The sequence below is a fragment of the Saimiri boliviensis genome, chromosome 13 (genome assembly GCF_048565385.1).
Source record: "Saimiri boliviensis isolate mSaiBol1 chromosome 13, mSaiBol1.pri, whole genome shotgun sequence".
In the NCBI taxonomy this organism is placed as follows: Eukaryota; Metazoa; Chordata; class Mammalia; order Primates; family Cebidae; genus Saimiri; species Saimiri boliviensis.
Genome location: NC_133461.1, coordinates 71,175,818 through 71,195,304, shown reverse-complemented (window position 1 = coordinate 71,195,304; position 19,487 = coordinate 71,175,818). Strand labels below are relative to the sequence as shown.

At 39.8% G+C, this 19,487-nt stretch overlaps 1 protein-coding gene across 1 annotated transcript in view; it reads left to right on the top strand.

Annotated features, from left to right (window-relative positions):
• The window catches only part of ZNF519 (zinc finger protein 519), a 53,289-nt gene extending 34,487 nt beyond the window's left edge, over window positions 1-18,802 (top strand). Inside the window, 5 exon segments of the mRNA XM_074384237.1 lie at window positions 1,776-2,738; window positions 2,740-3,160; window positions 17,624-17,812; window positions 17,909-18,188; window positions 18,708-18,802. Coding sequence (XP_074240338.1) covers window positions 1,776-2,738; window positions 2,740-3,160; window positions 17,624-17,812; window positions 17,909-18,188; window positions 18,708-18,802 — 1,948 coding nt within the window.
• Window positions 18,803-19,487: the final 685 nt, after the last annotated feature.

Here is a 19,487-nt window from a genome sequence, read left to right as displayed (position 1 = left end):
ATGTCAAGTTTCACCAGGGACCCATCCCTGTCTGCCTAGAAGTTTGTCTTCTGTTGTCATCTCTAGCATTGCAGTGGGTCAAACCTAAAACTATCAAAGCACTTGATCTTATCCAGGGTGAGCTGTAATCACTACCTGGTACCACCAATAATTGCTCAAGGTCCTGGGGCTTTGTAATCTGTAGGTGGTAAGCCAGCCAGGCTTGTATCCTTTCCTTCAGAGTTCCTTCAGGCTCTGGGGAAGTGCAGTGGTGCCATCCAGGAGCCAGGGGCTTGAGTCAATAATTTTAGGAGTCTATTTTGTGTTCTGTACTGTGGTAGAGCTGCAATTAAAATGGGAAGATTCAGTTCTTCCCATTTTTTCCTCCTTATTCCACAGGCAGAGGAGCCCTATCCCATTGCTACTATCACCACAGGCCCTTTGGAAATATTTTCAGGCTATCACCAATGTTCCCTTAAGGTTCAAGTACTCTTTAATTTGCTTTTAGTGAATGATGGTTGGTCTGGTACTCACATTTTGGTCAGTGGTGTCCCTTCTGCCCCAGCACATGTCCAGAAGTGCCATCCAAGAGCCAAAGCCTGTAATAAGGGACCCCCTCCCAAGAGACCACTTTATGCTCTTCCTCCCTTTGGTCATGCTGGTACCTAAGGTGCAAGATGAAGTCTTCTGTTGCTTTTCCTCCACCTTTTTCAGTCTCTCCCTATAGCAACCACAGCTGTGAATGTGCTGAGTCTCACCTGATTCTAGTAAGCCTCAGGGTCTCAATGAAACTCACAGCAAACTACCTGGTTATCACTGCAGATTATTCCAGGCCAATGACTCTTTACTTAGCCGTTGATGGGTCTTGTCATGACCAGATTTTTTCATTCAAGGCAGCAGATTTTCTTCCAGCTCAACATGTATAGAAATTTTATCTAGAATCTCGTGGCTTAAAAGGGGGCTCCACAACTGACTGGTGGCTTTGCTTGTATCCAAAATGCAAGACAAAGCCCTGTTTACTCTTTCCTGTCTTAAGTCGATGGAAATGGTCTCTTGACTCTGTGAGCTGTCCAGCCTCAGTTTGGAGGAGGGGTGGTGTAAGCACTGTCTTAACTGCCACAGCTTATATCTCACAAGGTAATGAGGCCCCCAGGTTCACTGGCTCTAAGCCCAGTTCAGCACTATGATTCAACTGGGAGTTGCAGTCTTTTGACCTAGACTGCCTTTCAAGTTTGTTTAGTGCCCCAAACCACTTCAGACTGTGACAGTGAGGCTTGCCAGAACTCAAGTTCTGATCACTGGGAGGAGTTGTTCCCCTCTGCTCAGGGTCAGTTTAAATACTCCCTCTATGGCAGTTATCAGATTAATTTATTTCAGTTTTGCTTTCTGCTATAATAGGGCAGCACTGAGTTCAATGCTTACAGTCCCAGTGATCTTCCTCTCCCAAATATACAGCTTCTATTTACATAGCATGTGACTGCTGCCAGGGCATGCGTAAAGGTTGACATTAGTGATTCCAGACTGTCTTTTCTACCCTCTTTTAGTGTCTCTTTGAGTAGTACAAAGTTAAAACCAGGTGCTATGAGTGCTCACCTTTATTCTTACAAAACCTTCTATTTAGCCACCTTGCTCTATTCTTTCTTGGTTTTCTGCTATGGCATTGTGCTGATGTTGTCAGCTTGGGAAAATTTCATATTAGATTTGTAAAGTATATTCAACTGAATTCAGTATGTAGAATAATTAGTTATTCAGTTATATTCAACTGAATTCAGTATGTAGAATAAATAGTTATTCAGCTATGTATCTTATTACAACCAAGGCATTTTACCAGAGCAAAGCAAAGAAGATTCATTCAAAACAGCAACACTGGGAAGGTATGGAAGCTGTGGCCTTGACACTTTATGCTTATGGAAAAACTGGAAAAGTATAGATGAAGGTGAAGGACAAAAAGAATGTTATAATTCATGCATCCAATATTTGACAACTACTTATAACAAAAATTTAACTGTATAAGGAGATGAAGAACATTTCAGAATATTTTATAAGAAGCCTCAGTTTCTGTCAGAACCTGAGGTTCCTACAGAACCATGTATTCCTGTGAGTAAATATCAACATCAATTTCTAAAATCTGTCTTTTGTAATAAAAATTAGATAAACTTTAACCATGACTCAAATATTAGTAAACATCAGAATACTAATTTTCTAGAAAACTGTTACAAATGTAATGAATGTGAGAAAGTATATTATCAATCCTCAAAGCTTATTCTCCATCAAAGTATCCATATTCAAGAAAAGCCTTACAACTGTAATGAATGTGGCAAAACTTCTAACCCATCCTCAAAACTTATGCAGTATCAAAGAATTTATATTGGAGAGATCTCACAAAGATGTAATAAATATATAACAGTCTTTAGTCAATCATCACATCTAAAGAGACCTAAGATAATTAACACTGGAGAGAAATCAGTGAAATGTAAAGTATGTGGCAAAGGTTTTACCAGGGGCTTACATCTTAGACATCAGAAAATTCATGCTGGAAAGAAATCTTACAAATGTAAAAAGTGTGACAAACCTTTAACAAGCTCACACCTTATGCAACATCAGAGAATGTATACTGGAAAGAAACCTTTCAAGTGTAAGGAATGTGGCAAAGCTTTTAACATGGGTTCATACCTTACTCAACATCAGAGAATCCATACTGGAGAGAAAACTTTCAAATGTGAAGAATGTGGCAAGGCTTTTAACAGGGGCTCATAGCTTACAACACCAGAGAATCCATACTGGAGAGAAGTCTTTCAAATGTAAAGAATGTGGTAAAGCTTTTATCTGGGGCTCACACCTTACTCAACATCAGAGAATCCATACTGGAGAGAAAGTCTTCAAATGTGAAGAATGTGGGAACGCTTTTAACAGGAGCTCATACCTTAGTCAACATCAGAGAATTCATACTGGAGAGAAACCTTTCAAATGTAAAGAATGTGGCAAGGCCTTTAACAGACACTCAGCCCTTACTCAACATCAAATAATTCATACCAGATAGAAACATTGCAAGTGTAAAGAATGTGCCAAAACCATAAACTGGTGCTCACACCTTACTCAACATTAGAAAGTTAATACACCACATTATAAGAAAAAAAATTTTTACAAATGTAAAGCAATTAGCAAAGACTTTAGCTATTGTGTAAATCTTACTTGACAAACATTTCCCATAGCAGAGAGCACATACAAATGTAATAAATGTAAAAGACCTTATTCAAAATATATACCTTAGGAAACATCAGAGTTTTTGCTAGAAGAAACTTTATAGGTACAATAAATGTGAGAAAGTATATAATAGAAATAAAGTCTAAATAAAAATCAGAATTATCACCACAGAAAGAATGAAGATACTAACACATCTGTAAATTACCCTAATCAGTATATTTATTTATTTATTTATTAACTGCATTTTAGGTTTTGGTGTACATGTGTAGAACATGCAAGATTGTTGCATAGGTACACACGTGGAAATGTGATTTGCAGCCTTCTTCCCTATCACCTATATCTGACATTTCTCCCCATGCTATTTCTCCCCAACTCCACACCCCTCATCCCTCCCCTATTTCCCCCAACAGACCCCAGTGTGTAGTGCTCCCCTTCCCGTTTCCATGTGTTCTCATTGTTCAAAACCTGCCTATGAGTGAGAATATGTGGTGTTTGATTTTCTGCTTTTGTGTCAGTTCACTGGGAATGATGGTTTCTAGGATCATCCATGTCCTGACAAAGGACACAAACTCATCGTTTTGGATGGCTGCCTAGTATTCCATGGTGTTTATGTGCCACATTTCCCCTGTCCAGTCTATCATTGATGGGCATTTGGGTTGGTTCCAGGTCTTTGCTATTGTAAACACTGCTGCCATGAACATTCGTGTGCACGTGTCCTTATAGTAGAAAAATTTATAATCCTTTAGATATATACCCAGTAATGTGATTGCTGGGTCAAATGGAATTTCTATTTCTAGGTCCTTGAGGAATCGACACACTGTCTTTCACAATGGTTGAACTAATTTACACTACCACCAAGAGTGTAAAAGTGTTCCAATTTCTCCACATCCTCTCCAGCATCTGTTATCTCCAGATTTTTTAATGATTGCCATTCTAACTGGCGTGAGATGGTATCTCAATGTATTTTTGATATGCATTTCTCTAATGACCAGTGATGATGGGCATTTTTTATATCTTTGTTCGCCTCATGTAAATCTCCTTTGGTAAAGAATCTGTTCATATCCTTTGCCCACTTTTGAATGGGTTTGTTTGTTTTTTTCTGGTAGATCTGTTTTAGTTCTTTGCAAATTCTGGATATCAGCCCCTTGTCAGATGGGTAGATTGCAAAAATTTTTTTCCATTCTGTTGGTTGCTGATTCACTCTAATGATTCTTTCTTTTGTTATGCGGAAGCTGTGGAGTTTGATTAGGTCCCATTTGTCTATTTTGGCTTTTGTTGCCATTGCTTTTGGTGTTTTGGTCATGAAGTCTTTGCCTATGCCTATGTCCTGAATGGATTTGCCTAGATTTTCTTCTAGGGTTTTTATGGTGTTAGGTCTGATGTTTAAGTCTTTAATCCATCTGGAGTTAATTTTAGTGTAAGGTGTCAGGAAGAGGTCCTGTTTCTGCTTTCTGCACATGGCTAGCCAGTTTTCCCAACACCATTTATTAAACAGGGAATCCTTTCCCCATTGCTTGTTTTTGTCAGGTTTGTCAAAGATCAGATGGTAGTAGATATGTTGTGTTTCCTCTGAGGCTTCTGTTCTTTTCCATTGGTCTATATCTCTGTTTTGGTACCAGTAACATGCTGTTTCGATTACTGTAGCCTTGTAGTATAGTTTGAAGTTCGGTAGTGTGATGCCTCCTGCTTTGTTCTTTTTGCTTAGAATTGACTTGGCTATGCGGGCTCTCTTTTGGTTCCGTATGAAGTTTAAGATTTTTTTTCCAGTTCTGTAAAAAAGTTCATTGGTAGCTTGATGGTGATAGCACTGAATCTGTAAATTACTTTGGGCAGTATGGCCATTTTCACGATATTGATTCTTCCTAACCATGAACATGGAATGTTTCTCCATCTGTTTGTGTCCTCTCTTATTTCGATGAGCAGTGGCATGTAGTTCTCCTTGAAGAGGTCCTTTATGTTCCTTGTTAGTTGTATTCCTAGGCATTTTATTCTCTTTGTGGCAATTGTGAATGGCAGTTCGTTCTTGATTTGGATCTCTTTAAGTCTGTTATTGGTGTATAGGAATGCTTGTGATTTTTGCACGTTGATTTTGTATCCTGAGACTTTGCTGAAGTTGCTTATTAGTTTCAGGAGATTTTGGGCTGAGACGATGCAGTCTTCTATATGCACAATCATGTCATCTGCAAATAGAGACAGTTTGACTTCCTCCTTTCCTATTTGAATACACTTTACTTCTTTTTCTTGCTTCGTTTCTCTGGCTAGAAATTCCAGTACTATATTGAATAGGAGTGGTGAGAGAGGGCATCCTTGTCTAGTGCCAGATTTCAAAGGGCATGCTTCCAGTTATTACCCATTCAGTATGATATTGGCTGTTGGTTTGTTGTAAATAGCTTTTATTATTTTGAGATACGTACCATCAATATCTAGTTTATTGAGGGTTCTTAGCATAAAGGGCTGTTGTATTTTGTCAAAGGCCTTCTCTGCATCAATTGAGATAATCATGTGCTTTTTGTCTTTGGTTCTGTTTATGTGGTGAATTATGTTTATAGAGTTGCATATGTTTAACCAGCCTTGCATCCCCAGGATGAAGCCTACTTGATCATGATAGGTAAGCTTTTTGATGTGCTGTTGCAATCAGCTTGCCTGTATTTTATTGAAGATTTTTGCATCTATGTTCATCGTGGATATTGGTCTGAAGTTTTTTTGTTGTTGTTGAGTCTCTGCCAGGTTTTGGTATCAGAATTACGTTGGATTTATAAAATGATTTGGGAAGGATTTCATCTTTTTGGATTACTTGGAATAGTTTCAGTAGGAATGATATCAGCTCCTCTTTGTACGTCTCGTACAATCTGACTGTGAACCCGTCTGGGGCCCGGCTTTTTTGGGTGGTAGGCTCTTAATTGCTGCCTCAACTTCAGACCTTGTTATGGGTCTGTTCAGAGTTTCAGCTTTTTCCAAGTTTAGGCTTAGGAGGAGGCAAGTGTCCAGGAATTTATCCATTTCTTCCATGTTTACTAGTTTGTGTGCATAGAGTTGTTTGTAATAGTCTCTGATGATGGTTTGAATTTCTATGGAATCTGTGGTGATATCCCCTTTATTGGTTTTTATTGCATCAATTTGGTTATTCTCTATTTTCTTTTTTTATTAATCTGGCTAGTGGCCTGTCTATTTTGTTGATCATTTCGAAAAACCAGCTCCTGGATTTATTGATTTTTTGAAGGTTTTTTTTTTTTTTTTTTGTCTCTATCTCATTCAGTTCTGCTCTTATCTTAGCTATTTCTTGTCTTCTGCTAGGTCTTGAGTTTTTTTGATCTTGCTCCTCTAGCTCTTTAAATTTTCTCGATAGGGTGTCAATTTTATTATATTTATTTTTTTAAAAATAAGTTTTATTGCATTTTAGGTTTTGGGGTACATGTGAAGAACATGCAAGATTGTTGCTTAGGTACACACATGGCAGTGTGATTTGCTGCCTTCCTCCCCTTCACCTATATCTGGCATTTCTCCCCTTGCTATCTCTCCCTACCTCCCCACTCCCCTTCCCTGCCCCATTTCCCCCCAACAGACCCCAGCGTGTAGTGCTCCCCTCCCTTTGTCCATGTGTTCTTATGGTTCAACACCCACCTATGAGTGAGAATATGCAGTATTTGATTTTCTGCTCTTGTGTCAGGTTGTTGAGAATGATGATTTCCAGGTTCATCCATGTCCCTACAGTGGACATGAATTCATCATTTTTGATGGCTGCATAATATTCCATGGTGTATATGGACCACATTTTCCCTGTCCAGTCTATCATCGATGAGCATTTGGGTTAGTTTCAGTCTTTGCTATTGTAAATGGTACTGCAATGAACATTCGTGTGCATGGGCCCTTATAGTAGAATGATTTATAATCCTTTGGATATATACCCAGCAATGGGATTGCTGAGTCAAAGGAGATTTCTATTTCTAGGTCCTTAAGGAATCGCCACACTGTCTTTCACAATGGTTGAACTAATTTACACTTCCACCAACAGTGTAAATGTGTTCCTATTTCTCCTCTCCAGCATCTGTTGTCTCCAGAATTTTTAATGATCACTATTCTAACTGGTGTGAAATGATATCTCAATGTAGTTTTGATTTGCATTTCTCTAATGACCAATGATGATGAGCATTTTTTCATATGTTTGTTGGCCTTCTGTATGTCTTCTTTGTAAAGGGTCTGTTCATATCCTTCGTCCTCTTTTGAATGGGCTTGTTTGTTTTTTTCTTGTAGATCTGTTTTAGTTCTTTGTAAATTCTGGATATCAGCCTCTTGTCAGATGGGTAGATTGCAAAATTTTTTCCCATTCTGTTGGTTGCTGATTCACTTTAATGATTCTTTCTTTTGCCATGTAGAAGCTGTGGAGTTTGGTTAGGTCCTATTTGTCTATTTTGGCTTATGTTGCCAATGCTTTTGGTGTTTTGGTCATGAAGTCCTTGCCTACGCCTATGTCCTGAATGGTTTTGCCTCGATTTTCTTCTAGGGTTTTTATGGTATTAGGATTTTGTTTAAGTCTTTAATCCATCTGGAGTTAATTTTAGTGTAAGGTGTCAGGAAGGGGTCCTGTTTCTGCTCTCTGCATATGGCTAGCCAGTTTTCCTAACACCATTTATTAAACAGGGAATCCTTTCCCTATTGCTTGCTTTTGTCAGGTTTGTCAAAGATCAGATGGTTGTAGATATCTTGTATTTCCTCTGAGGCCTCTGTTCTGTTCCATTGGTCTATATCTCTGTTTTGGTACCAGTAACATGCTGTTTTGATTACTGTAGCCTTGTAGTATAGTTTGAAGTTCAGTAGTGTGATGCCTCCTGCTTTGTTTTTTCTGCTTAGAATTGACTTGGCTATGTGGGCTCTCTTTTGGTTCCATATGAAGTTTAAGATGTTTTTTCCAGTTCTGTGAAGAAGGTCATTGGTAGCTTGATGGGAATAGCACTGAATCTGTAAATTACTTTGGGCAGTATGGCCATTTTCACAATATTGATTCTTCCTAACCATGAACATGGAATGTTTCTCCATCTGTTTGTGTCCTCTCATTTCGTTGAGCAGTGGTTTGTAGTTCTCCTTGAAGAGGTCCTTTACATTCCTTGTTAGTTGTATTCCTAGGTATTTTATTCTCTTTGTAGCAATTGTGAATGGGAGTTCATTCTTGATTTGTCTCTCTGTTAGTCTGTTATTGATGTATAGAAATGCTTGTGATTTCTGCACATTGATTTTGTATCCTGAGACTTTGCTGAAGTTGCTTATCAGTTTCAGGACATTTTGGTCTGAGGTGATGGGGTCTTCTAAATACACAATCATGTCGTCTGCAAATAGACAGAATTTGACTTCCTCTTTTCTAATTGTATACCCTTTATTTCTTTTTGTAGCCTGTTTTCTCTCCGGCTAGAACTTCCAATACCATATTAAATAGGAGTATTGAGAGAGAGTATCCTTGTCTAGTGTCAGATTGCAAAGGGAGTTCTTCCAATTTTTGCCCATTCAGCATGATACTGGCAGTGAGTTCGTCATAAATAGATTTTATTATTTTTAGATATGTTCCATCAATACCTAGCCTATTGAGAGTTTTTTTTCCTTTTTTTAAAATTATTATTATTTTTTTTTATTGCATTTTAGTTTTTGGGGTACATGTGAAGAACATGCAAGGTTGTTGCATAGGTACACACATGGCAGTGTGGTTTGCTGTCTTCCGTCCCCTCACCTTTATCTGTCATGGGGGAGGGATGGGGGGTGGGGAGGTCTATTGAGAGTTTTTAGCATAAAGGCTGAATTTTGTCAAAGACCTTCTCTTCATCTATTGAGATAACCATTTGGTTTTTGTCTTTGGTTGTGTTTACGTGGTGGATTATGTTTCTAGACTTGCCTATGTTGAACCAGCCTTGCATCCTCGGGATGAAGCCCATTTGATCTTGATGAATAAGCTTTTTGATATGCTGTTGCATTCAGTTTGCCAGTGTTTTATTGAAGATTTTTGCATCTATGTTCATGATCGATATTGGCCTGAAGTTTCCTTTTATTGTTGAGTTTTGGTATCAACAATACCAGGTTTTGGTATCAGGATGATGTTGGTCTCATAAATTATTTGGGAAGGATTCCCTCTTTTTGGATTGCTTGGAATAGTTTCAGAAGGAGTGGTACCAGCTCCTCCTTGTATGTCTGGTAGAATTTTACTGTGAACCCATCTGGACATGGGCTTTTTGGTTAGTAGGCTAATTGCTGCCTCAACCTCAGCCCTTGTTTTTGGTCTATTCAGGGTTTTGATTTCTTCCTGGTTTAGGCTTGTGAGGGTGCAAGTGTCCAGAAATTTGTCCATTTCTTCCAAGTTTACTGGTTTATGGTTTTTTTTATTGCATCTATTTGATTTTTCTCTCTTTTCTTTTTTATTAATCTGGCAAGTGGTGTATTGATCTTTAAAAAAAAATCTCCCAGATTTGTTGATTTTTTGAAGGGTTTTTTGTGTCTCTTTCTCCCTCAGTTCTGCTCTGATCTTGGGTATTTCTTGTCTTCTACTAGCTTTTGAGTTTTTTGATCTTTCTCTTCTAGCTCTTTCAATTTTGATGATAGGTTGTCAACCTTAGATCTTCCCTCGCTTTTCATGCAGGCATTTATTGCTATAAATTTCCCTCTAGACACTGCTTTAAATGTGTCCTGGAGTTTCTCACACATCATGTCTTCATTCTTGGTTTCAAAGAATATCTTTATTTCTGCCTTCATTTCATTGTTTATCCAGTTGACATTCAGGAGCCAGTTGTTCAGTTTCCATAAAGTTGTGCGGTTCTGAGATAGTTTCTTCACCCTGAGTTCTAATTTGATTGCACTGTGGTCTGAGAGACTGTTTGTTGTGATTTCCATTCTTTTGTGTTTGCTAAGGAGTGTTTTACTTCCAATTATGTAGTCAGTTTTAGAGTAGGTGTCACGTGGTGCAGAGAAGAATGTACATTCTGTGGATTTGGGGTGGAGGGTTCTCCAGATGTCTATTAGGTTCACTTGGTCCAGATCTGAGTTAAAGTCCTAGATATCCTTGATAATTTTCTGTCTCATTGATGTAATAGTGACAGTGGAGTGTTAATGTGTCCCACTATTATTGTGTGGGCGTCTAAGTCTCTTTGTAGGTCATTAAGAACTTACTCTACATACCTTGTTTTTTCTGTATTAAGTGTGTATACATTTAGGATCATTAGCTCTTCTTGTTGATCATTTTACCATTATGTAATGCCTTTCTTTGCCTTTTTTGATCTTGGTTGATTTAAAGTCCATTTTATCATAGACTAGGATTGCAATTCCAGCTTTTTTTCCCTCTCCATTTGCTTGATCAATCTTCTCCGTTCCTTGATTTTGAAACTGTGTGTCCTTGCATATGAAATGGGTTTCCTGAATACAGCACCCTGATGGGTCTTGACTTTTTATCCAATTTGCCAGTCTTTTTATTTTGATTTGGGCATTTAACCCATTTATATTTAAGGTTAATTTTGTTATATGTGAATTTGATCCTGCCATTTTGATGTTAGCTCATTGTTTTGCCCATTAGTTGATGCTGTTTCTTTATTGTGTCAGTGTTCTCTACTGTTTTGTACCTTTTTGGAGTGGCTGGTACTGGTTGTTTCTTTCCATGTGTAGTGCTTCTTTCAGGAAATCGTGAAAGGCAGGCCTGGTGGTGACAAAATCTCTTAGCAATTGCTTGTTTGTAAAGAATTTTATTTCTCCTTTGCTTATGAAGCTTAGTTTGGCTGGATATGAAATTCTAGGTTGAAAGTTATTTTCTTTAAGGATGTTGAATATTGGCCCCCACTCTCTTCTGGCTTGTAGAGTTTCTGCTGAGAGATCCGCTGTGAATCTGATGGGCTTCCCTTTGTGGGTAACCCCACCTTTCTCTCTGGCTGCCCTTAGCATTTTTCTTTCATTTCAACCCTGGTGAATCTGATAATTATGTGCCTTGGGGTTGCTCTTCTTGAGGAATATCTTCGTGGTGTTCTCTGCATATCCTAGACTTGAATGTTGGCATGCCATGCTAGGTTGGGGAAGTTTTCCTGGATAATATCCTGAAGAGTATTTTCCAGCTTGAATTCAGTCTCCCTGTAAGTACACCTATCAAATGTAGATTAGGTATTTTCATGTAATCCCGTATTTCTTAGAGGCTTTGTTTATTTCTTTTCACTCTTTTTTCTCTAATCTTGCCTTCTCATTTTATTTCACTGAGTTGATCTTCAGTCTCTGATATCCTTTCTTCTACTGGGTTGATTCTGCTATGGAAATTTGTGTATGCTTCGCAAAGTTCTTATGTTGTGTTTTTCAGCTCCATCAAGTTGTTTATATTCTTCTCTAAGCTGTTTATTCTCGTTACCATTTTATCTAATCTTTTTTCAAGTTCTTAGTTTCTTTGCATTGGGTTAGAACATGTTCTTTTAGCTCAAAGAAGTTTGTTATTATCCACCTTCTGAAGCCTGTTTCTGTCATTCATCAGACTCATTCTCCATCCAGTTTTATTCCCTTGCTGGTGAGGAGTTTGTGATCCCTTCAAGGAGGAGAGGCATTCTGGTTTTTAGTGTTTTCATCCTTTTAGTGCTGGTTTCTTCCCATTTTCATGCATTCATCTATCTGTGGTCTTTGTAGTTGGTGACTTTCGGATGGGGTCTCTTAGTGGACATTCTTTTTGTTGATGTTGAAGCTATTTCTTTCTGTTTTTTAGTTTTCTTTCTAACAGTCAGGCCCCTCTGCTACAAGACTGCTTGGGGTCCACTCCAGACTCTGTTTGCCTGGGGATCACCTGCAGGGGCTGTGGAACAGTAAGGATTGCTATTGATTTCTTCTTGGTTTATCTTCATCCCAGAAGTGTACCCACCAGATGTCAGCCTGGACTCCTTTATGAGGTGTCTCTTTGGATATATAGGGGTTGGGGAGCTGCTTGAGGAGATAATCCGTCCCTTATCAGAGCTCAAGTGCTGTGCTGAGAGCTCTGTTGTTCTGTTCAGAACACTGGGCAGGTATGTTTAAGTCTGCTGCAGTGAAATTCATAAATGCCTCTTTTCCTAGGTGTTCTTTCCTGGGAAGGTGGGGCTTTATTTATAAGTTCCTGATACGCTGCTGCATTTTTTCAGAGATGCCCTGCCAAGCCAGCAGGTAGTCTAGTCACAGTCTGCCAGCAGAGGTGTTGCTGAGCTGCCGTGGGCTCTGTCCAGCTGCTGTGTAAACTTCCTTGTGGTTTTATTTACAGAGGTACAGTTAGAACTGCCTTGGTAATGGCAGTCTGCCTCAGTAATGGTGAACTGCCTCGATAATGGCAGATTGCCTCAGCGGTGGTAGACTGCCTCAGTAATGGAGGCCACTCTTCCCCTCACCAAGCTGCACTATCCTAGGTCCAGCTGTGCTTGCTGCAAAACTCTCAATACAGAGCTTTTCAAAATGCTTGTCTTTGTGGGGGTGTGACCTACCAGGATAGAACACCTGGCTCCCTATTTCAGTCCCTTCTTTTTCAGTTGAATGGGCAGCTCTGTCTCCCAGGCATTCCAGGCACGAGTTGAGATGGCCCCCAGATTTGTGTGAACTTTTGTGTGAGAACTGGTGGCACTGGCTGAAACAGCTGTGCTGGAAACTCTTGGCGCTTTTCCACCTGTGAATCTCCTGGTCTGTGGACAGTAAAAACTCATTTGAAATGTGGTGATCACTTACCCTCTGCATTGTTCTTGCTGATAACTGCACTCCAGAGCTGTTCCTACTCGTCCATCTTCCTCTAACTACAAAAATTAATTGATTTTCTAGGTAAAAGCCAGTTAGAAAAAAATTTAAAAATGATTACTTACAATAGCATATACAAACCAAAATACCTAGGAATAAATACAATGAAATATATTAAAGATCTCTACACATAGAACTATAAAATATTATTGAGCAGACTTTAAAAATGTCTATTCTACTAGATATTAAAACTTTACAGTCATGTGTCACTTAATGACAAGGATACATTACAAGAAATTTGTTGTTAGGTGATTTTCTCATTGTGCAAATACCATAGAATGTACTTACACAAACTGAGATGATACAAACCTATGTGGTATAGCCTACAACATACCTAGAATATATGGTATAACCCATTGCTCTTAAGTACAAACCTGGACAGTATCGAATACTGTAGGCAACCATAACACAATAGTAATTATTTGTATATCTAAACACAGAAAGGGCATAGTAAAAATGTATTAATACAGTCTTATGGGACTAACATTGTATATACAGTCCATTTTTTATTGAAATATTATTATGCAGTGTGTGACTACATAAAGCTACTATAATTAGACAGTATGGTATTGGCCCACATAGACAAATTAACTCACACATTTAAAAAAAAAATTTATGACAAGGGCCACACTACAGAACAGGAACAGCAGAATCTTTCTATTATATAGTGCTGGGTAAATTAAATATCTATATGGAAAAACATGAAATCTGACCCATACTTCTCACTATAATTAAAAATTATGAGTTACAGATCTAAATGTGAAGGGGAAAACAACAAAGCTTTTAGAGGATAAAATAATCTGGACTAAGTAAAGGTTTACTACAGAAGTCACTGAAGAGAATAATTAATAAATTGGACTGAAGACACTATTAAAAAGATTAAAAGGTCAAGTCTCAGAGTAGAAGATAATATTTTTGCAACACATGGAATTGAAAAATGACTTCAGTCCTGAATTCATAAAGAATCTCCACAAATCATTTTTTAGACCCCCCAGATATTCCAACAGATGAACAGAAAAAAGACAACAGATACTTCATAAAAAAGACTATCCAAGTGGTCAAATAAAATAGTGATGAATTCATTAATTACCATACAAATGTATTATAATCACAAATCAATGCTACCAGAATGGCTAAAACTAACAATATCAAGTACTAGCAAAGACATGGAGTCAAGGAAATGGCCAATAGTAGTAGTGGAACTGTAAACTGGTACAACCACTTTGGAAAACTGGTTGGCATTATCTTGTATAGTTGTATATATGCATATCCAATAACCTAGCATTCCCAGCCCTATATACTTCAGAAATACATATACATATACATATTAGCAGAGAGATAAATATATGAAAATTCATCAGAGTATTATTCATAATAGCCCCAAATTGCAAATAGTCTAAATGTCCATTAGCATAAAAAATGGTATATTTATATGATGGAGTACTATGCAGCAATAAAAGAATGGACCACAGCTATATGCAACAACACAACTTACTTAAAAGTATAATATTGCATGAAATAAATTGGACGCCAAGAATATAAACTGTCAAAAAACTGACAGAACTAATCTATGCTAATATAATATTAATTCTGGAAAGATGTACTGATTAGGAAGGACTATATATGGGGCTTCTAGTTTACTTGTAATGATATATTTCTTGGCTTGGGTAGAGATTACATCAGTGTGTTCATATGCGAATATTCAAGAAGTCATATACTTAAATATTTGTGTTATACTTCAATGGAATTTTTTTTTTTAAGATGGAATTTCACTTTGTCACCCAGGCTGTAGTGCAGTGTTATAATCTTGGCTCACTGCAACTTTTGCCTCCTGGGTTCAAGCAATGCTTCTGCCTCAACCTTCCAAGTAGTTGAGACTACAGGTACATGCCATTATGCCCGGCTAATTTATATATATATATATATATATATATATATATATATATATATATATATTTCAGTAGAGATGAGGTTTCACCATATTGGCCAGGCTGGTCTTGAACTGCTGACATCATGATTTGTCCGCCTCAGCCTCCCAAGTGTTGGGATTACAGGTGTGAGTTCCCACGTCTGGCTTCAATGGAAGTATTTTAATATATTACGTAACATTTTTGAAAAATGTTATAAATTTACAAAAAGTCAAAGCTTCAGGGATTTTTTTTCCTTTTTAAGGCTAAAATGCAGAAAATTATAAAAATATGTGATGTTCTATGGTGTTATGCAGCTCAGTGACAGAAATCAATGCTTCTCCCAGCTTAATATAAGTTTTGGATGATGTTTAACGATATACTTGAAATGCTTTGAAGTAGGGTGCTGGGCCAAGCAACACTCTATAGAAATACAAGACGTTTCTAAATTTTATCTTTCCAAATCTCCAATGTGATTTTAAATTTGAAGCCACGTTATTAACTTAGCAATCTTTGAGAACAAAGTTTTGTGGTAAAAAGAAAGTTATGGCCAGGTACAATGACTCACATCTGTAATCCTAGCACTTGGGGAGACCAAGGCAGGTTGACTGCCTGAGCTAAGGAGCTCAAGTCCAGCCTGGGCCACATGATGAAACCCCATCTCTATTAAAATATAAAAAATTAGCCAGGCATAGTGGCATGGGCCTGTAGTCCCAGCTACTCAGGAGGTTGGGAGGCTGAGGCAGGAGAATTACTAGAACCCAGAAGGTGGTGGAGGTTGCAATGAGCTGAGATTGCACAACTGCACTCCAGCCAGGGCAACAGAATCCATCTCCTAAAACAACAACAACAAAAATACAAAGTTGTACTCACTCCTCTTTGTGTTAAATGACTTCATTTTCCAGGGAGTACACATTAATTAAAAATGGGTAGTAGAAATAGGAAAAGATGCTCCCTAAATCTCAGTGGCAGGTTTTAATTCTCTACATATGGGTATTATTTACCGATTATATGTCATGTACTGTGATAAATGTTTCACACATATTATCTTTAAAAGGAATAACAATTGAGCTAGAGAAGCTATTAATAGTCCCATTTACAGTTGAGTAAACAGACCAAGAAACTAATTTTTCATACTGCTAGTAAATGACAAAACAGATGTTCAAATCTAGGTCTATCTGAATGTGCTTTTCATTCTCTTTGTCCGTTATGTGCTTTTCATTTTATGTCTTTAATCGACCTAAAATTGTATATAGACAGATAGGCATCAATTTTCATTTTTTCCATTCTCATAAGCAACTGTACCAGTTCAATTTATTGAAAAATCCATCCTTTCTCTACCGATCTACAGTACTCCCACTGTCATATGTCAAGAGTCTACATACGTGGTTAGTCTGTTACTGACTCTCTTCTGTTCCATGATTTGCCTAGATTTGTGCCAATATGCACTTTTAATTTTTAAATATTTAAGTCTTAAAGCTTAAGCAAAAAAAAATTAATACCTTGACTGAAATATTTACAAATATAATCAAACTTTTAACATCACTATTTTCTAAGCACTAAGATTTTAACCAGTTACTTTTAGAATCGTATTTAGAATCGTTAAAAATTAATGGCCATTTCTTTTTAGGACAGTGGTTAGTAAACAAAAATAATTAATTGCCATAAAAGAGCCTTTAAACTAACCTTTCTTTCAATAATATCATAGACTTTGTTGATTTTGGTAGAAATTTCATATTTCTGTTTTGGTACCTAAAGGAAAGAAAGCACAGCTTACAAAAGAATCCAAATAATAAACAGGAACATTGTGTTACAAGATTAAGTCATCTACAAATCATTGGCCAGTCCATGCCATTACTTCATAACCTCAGGTTTTATTTCTTTTTTTTTACAATGAAGTATTTTGCTAAATAAAAATAATGAAAGCCTACATTTAGAAAAATTAGTTACTTACAATTCCCAGCTTCTTCTGATATAAAGGACAACTGCAGAGTCTGACAATAGAATGTTCATCCATGACATCACTGTAGTGAGCAGGTGTAATGAACTTCCCCCGTAATGAAATGAGAGGGTTATTTCCTCCTAGATTAATAGAAAAAGTTCATTTATCAGCTTTCTAAGCCTCACTGATCTTATCTGTAAACACAGGGTAGCAATAATACCTTCCCCATCAATTAGAGATTAGAATTAGAGGAGAAAATAAAGCAAAATCACTTAGATAATTACACAACATATAGTAAGCATTCAAAAAAATGTTATTATTGGCTGGGCGTGGTGGCTTACATCAGTAAACCCAGCACTTTGAGGCTGACATGAACCGATCACAAGGTCAGGAGATCGAGACCATCCTGACTAACACGGTGAAACCCCGTCTCTGTAATCTCAACTACTCGGGAGGCTGAGGCAGGAGAATCACTTGAACTCGGGAGACAGAGGTTGCAGCGAGCCGAGATGGTGCCACTGCACTCCAGCCTGAGCAACAAAGCAAAACTCCACCTCCAAAAAAAAGAAAGTTTTTTTTTTGTTTGTTTGTTTGTTTGTTTTAGTTCTGTCACAGTAGTCTCTGCATCTTTGTAGATTATATAGTTAAATACAGTCCAGACAGAGGAGGAAGGCTCCTTCCTTGGAGGCCACTGCTGTTGCTACGAGCTCTGCCGCCACCACAAACTCTGCTGCCGCCAGCAGGGCAGCCCGTGATAGCTCACCTAACCTGTCACCCACTGCTAACAGTATGGGATAGCGCCCCTAACACCCCTCGCCCCTTGCCACAGTGTAACACCCGATAGCACCCCCAGCCCGTCCCTGACTCGGACATTGCAGCACCAGAAAATGCCCCAAACTGCCCCCTGCAGTGGGAGGTGCAGCCCCAGATAACACCCCCAACCTTCTCCCTGCCAGCCCCGGATAGCACCCCCAACATGCTCCCTGCCATGGATCATGCAGCCAGGGATAGGAGCCCCAACCAATCCCCTGCTGTGGGCAGTGATGCCCCAAAAATGCCGCAACCTGTTCCCTGTCATGAATAGTGCAGCCACGGATCTTTGAGGCCCACAACCCGCTTCCCACGATAGGCAGTACAGCCTCAGGTAGCAGATAGCACCCCCAACCATCCCCCAGCTATAGGGAATGACACTGTAAATAGCAAACCCAACCTGCACCCTGCCTCAGGCAATGTAGCCCCCAGCAACACCACTAACCCGTATGCTGCTTACTCCCTGATAATACAGCAAACCCTACAGTCCCACACAGGCAGTGGAGCAGCTGACAGTGCCCCTAACTTGCTCCCACTGGCCACAGTGCAGCCCCTGATGGTGCCCACAATCCATTCTACCACCCTGTCTGTCACTGGCGGTGGGTATCAGCCCCAAACTTCCCCTTGCCATCAGTGGCGTAAGCCCTGATAGCGCACTCAAGGCCCCTCTCTCATGGGTAGTCTGGCTCCTAATAAAGACTGAAACTCCCACACACACATCTTCCTGCACCTCCCACCATCCCCCCCGCCCCCCACTGGAAGTGTAGCACCAGATACTGCTCCTATCCTATTCCCTGCAAAGTACACTGCAGTCCCAGACAGCGCCCCCAACCCATGCCACACCATGGGCAGTGCAGCCATGAATAGTGCACCCAACAAGCACTCCCTCCCCACTGCGGGCAGTGCAGCCCCAGATAGCACCCCGAACCCACTCCCTGCAGTGGGCAATGCAGCTGGACAGTCAGCGCCTGGACCGTCAACTCCTGAACCAGTCTCCCCCACCCCCATGCCACCCGCAGTGTAACCCCAATAGCGTCCCCAACCTACCCTCTGTCGCAGGCAGTGTAGCTAGCACCCAATAGCGCCCCCAATCAGCCCCACTACTGCTGGCAATACAGCCCACGGTAGTGTCCCCAACCCATCCCCTGATGCAGATCCCTCAACTTGCTTCCTGCTGAGGGCAGTACAGCCAAGGATAGCGCCCCCAAACTAACCTCTGATGCAGAGCCCTCAACCGGTTTCCTTCAGAGCCTTCAACATGCTCCCTTCTGAGGACAGTGCAGCCCTGGATAGCGCCCCCATGCGGCCACCACTGCCCCCAGCCATATAGCTAGAAATAGCTACCCACCCTCCACCTCACCGCTATGGGCAGCACAGCCCCAGGTAGTACACTTAAAGTAATGATGCCTGGGATAACACCCCAACCAGCCCCCTGAGATGGACAGTGAAGCCCCAGATAGCAAACGTACCCCTCTGCCTTTCTCCACTTTGGCCCACTGCAGTCTCTATCTTTGCTATCAACCACAGCAAGGTGATGGGCAGTGCCTCAGGCTCCAGCCTCCAGCCTGCTGGTGGTGACTCCTCCTTTTTCCCTTCCTGTAGCCAAGCACTGAGCAGTTCTTGCTGCTAGCTGCCTCCTACTGCTCCATGTGCTCTGCCGTCTCCATGGCAGCCACACATCATACAGAGGTGAGCCCTGGTGCTGCGGCCTCCAGCCTCCAGGGCAGCTGGGCAAACTAACATAGCTCTTCATCTGGTGGTGTATCTGCTCTGTTCCCAGCTTGGAGAAGGAGGCGCCACTTGCTGACCACTGGATGCTAGAACCTGCAGTACTGTGGCTCATCTCACTGGCTCACCTAGCTGTGGCTAGCAGCAGCCACAGACACTGCAGCCGGCCA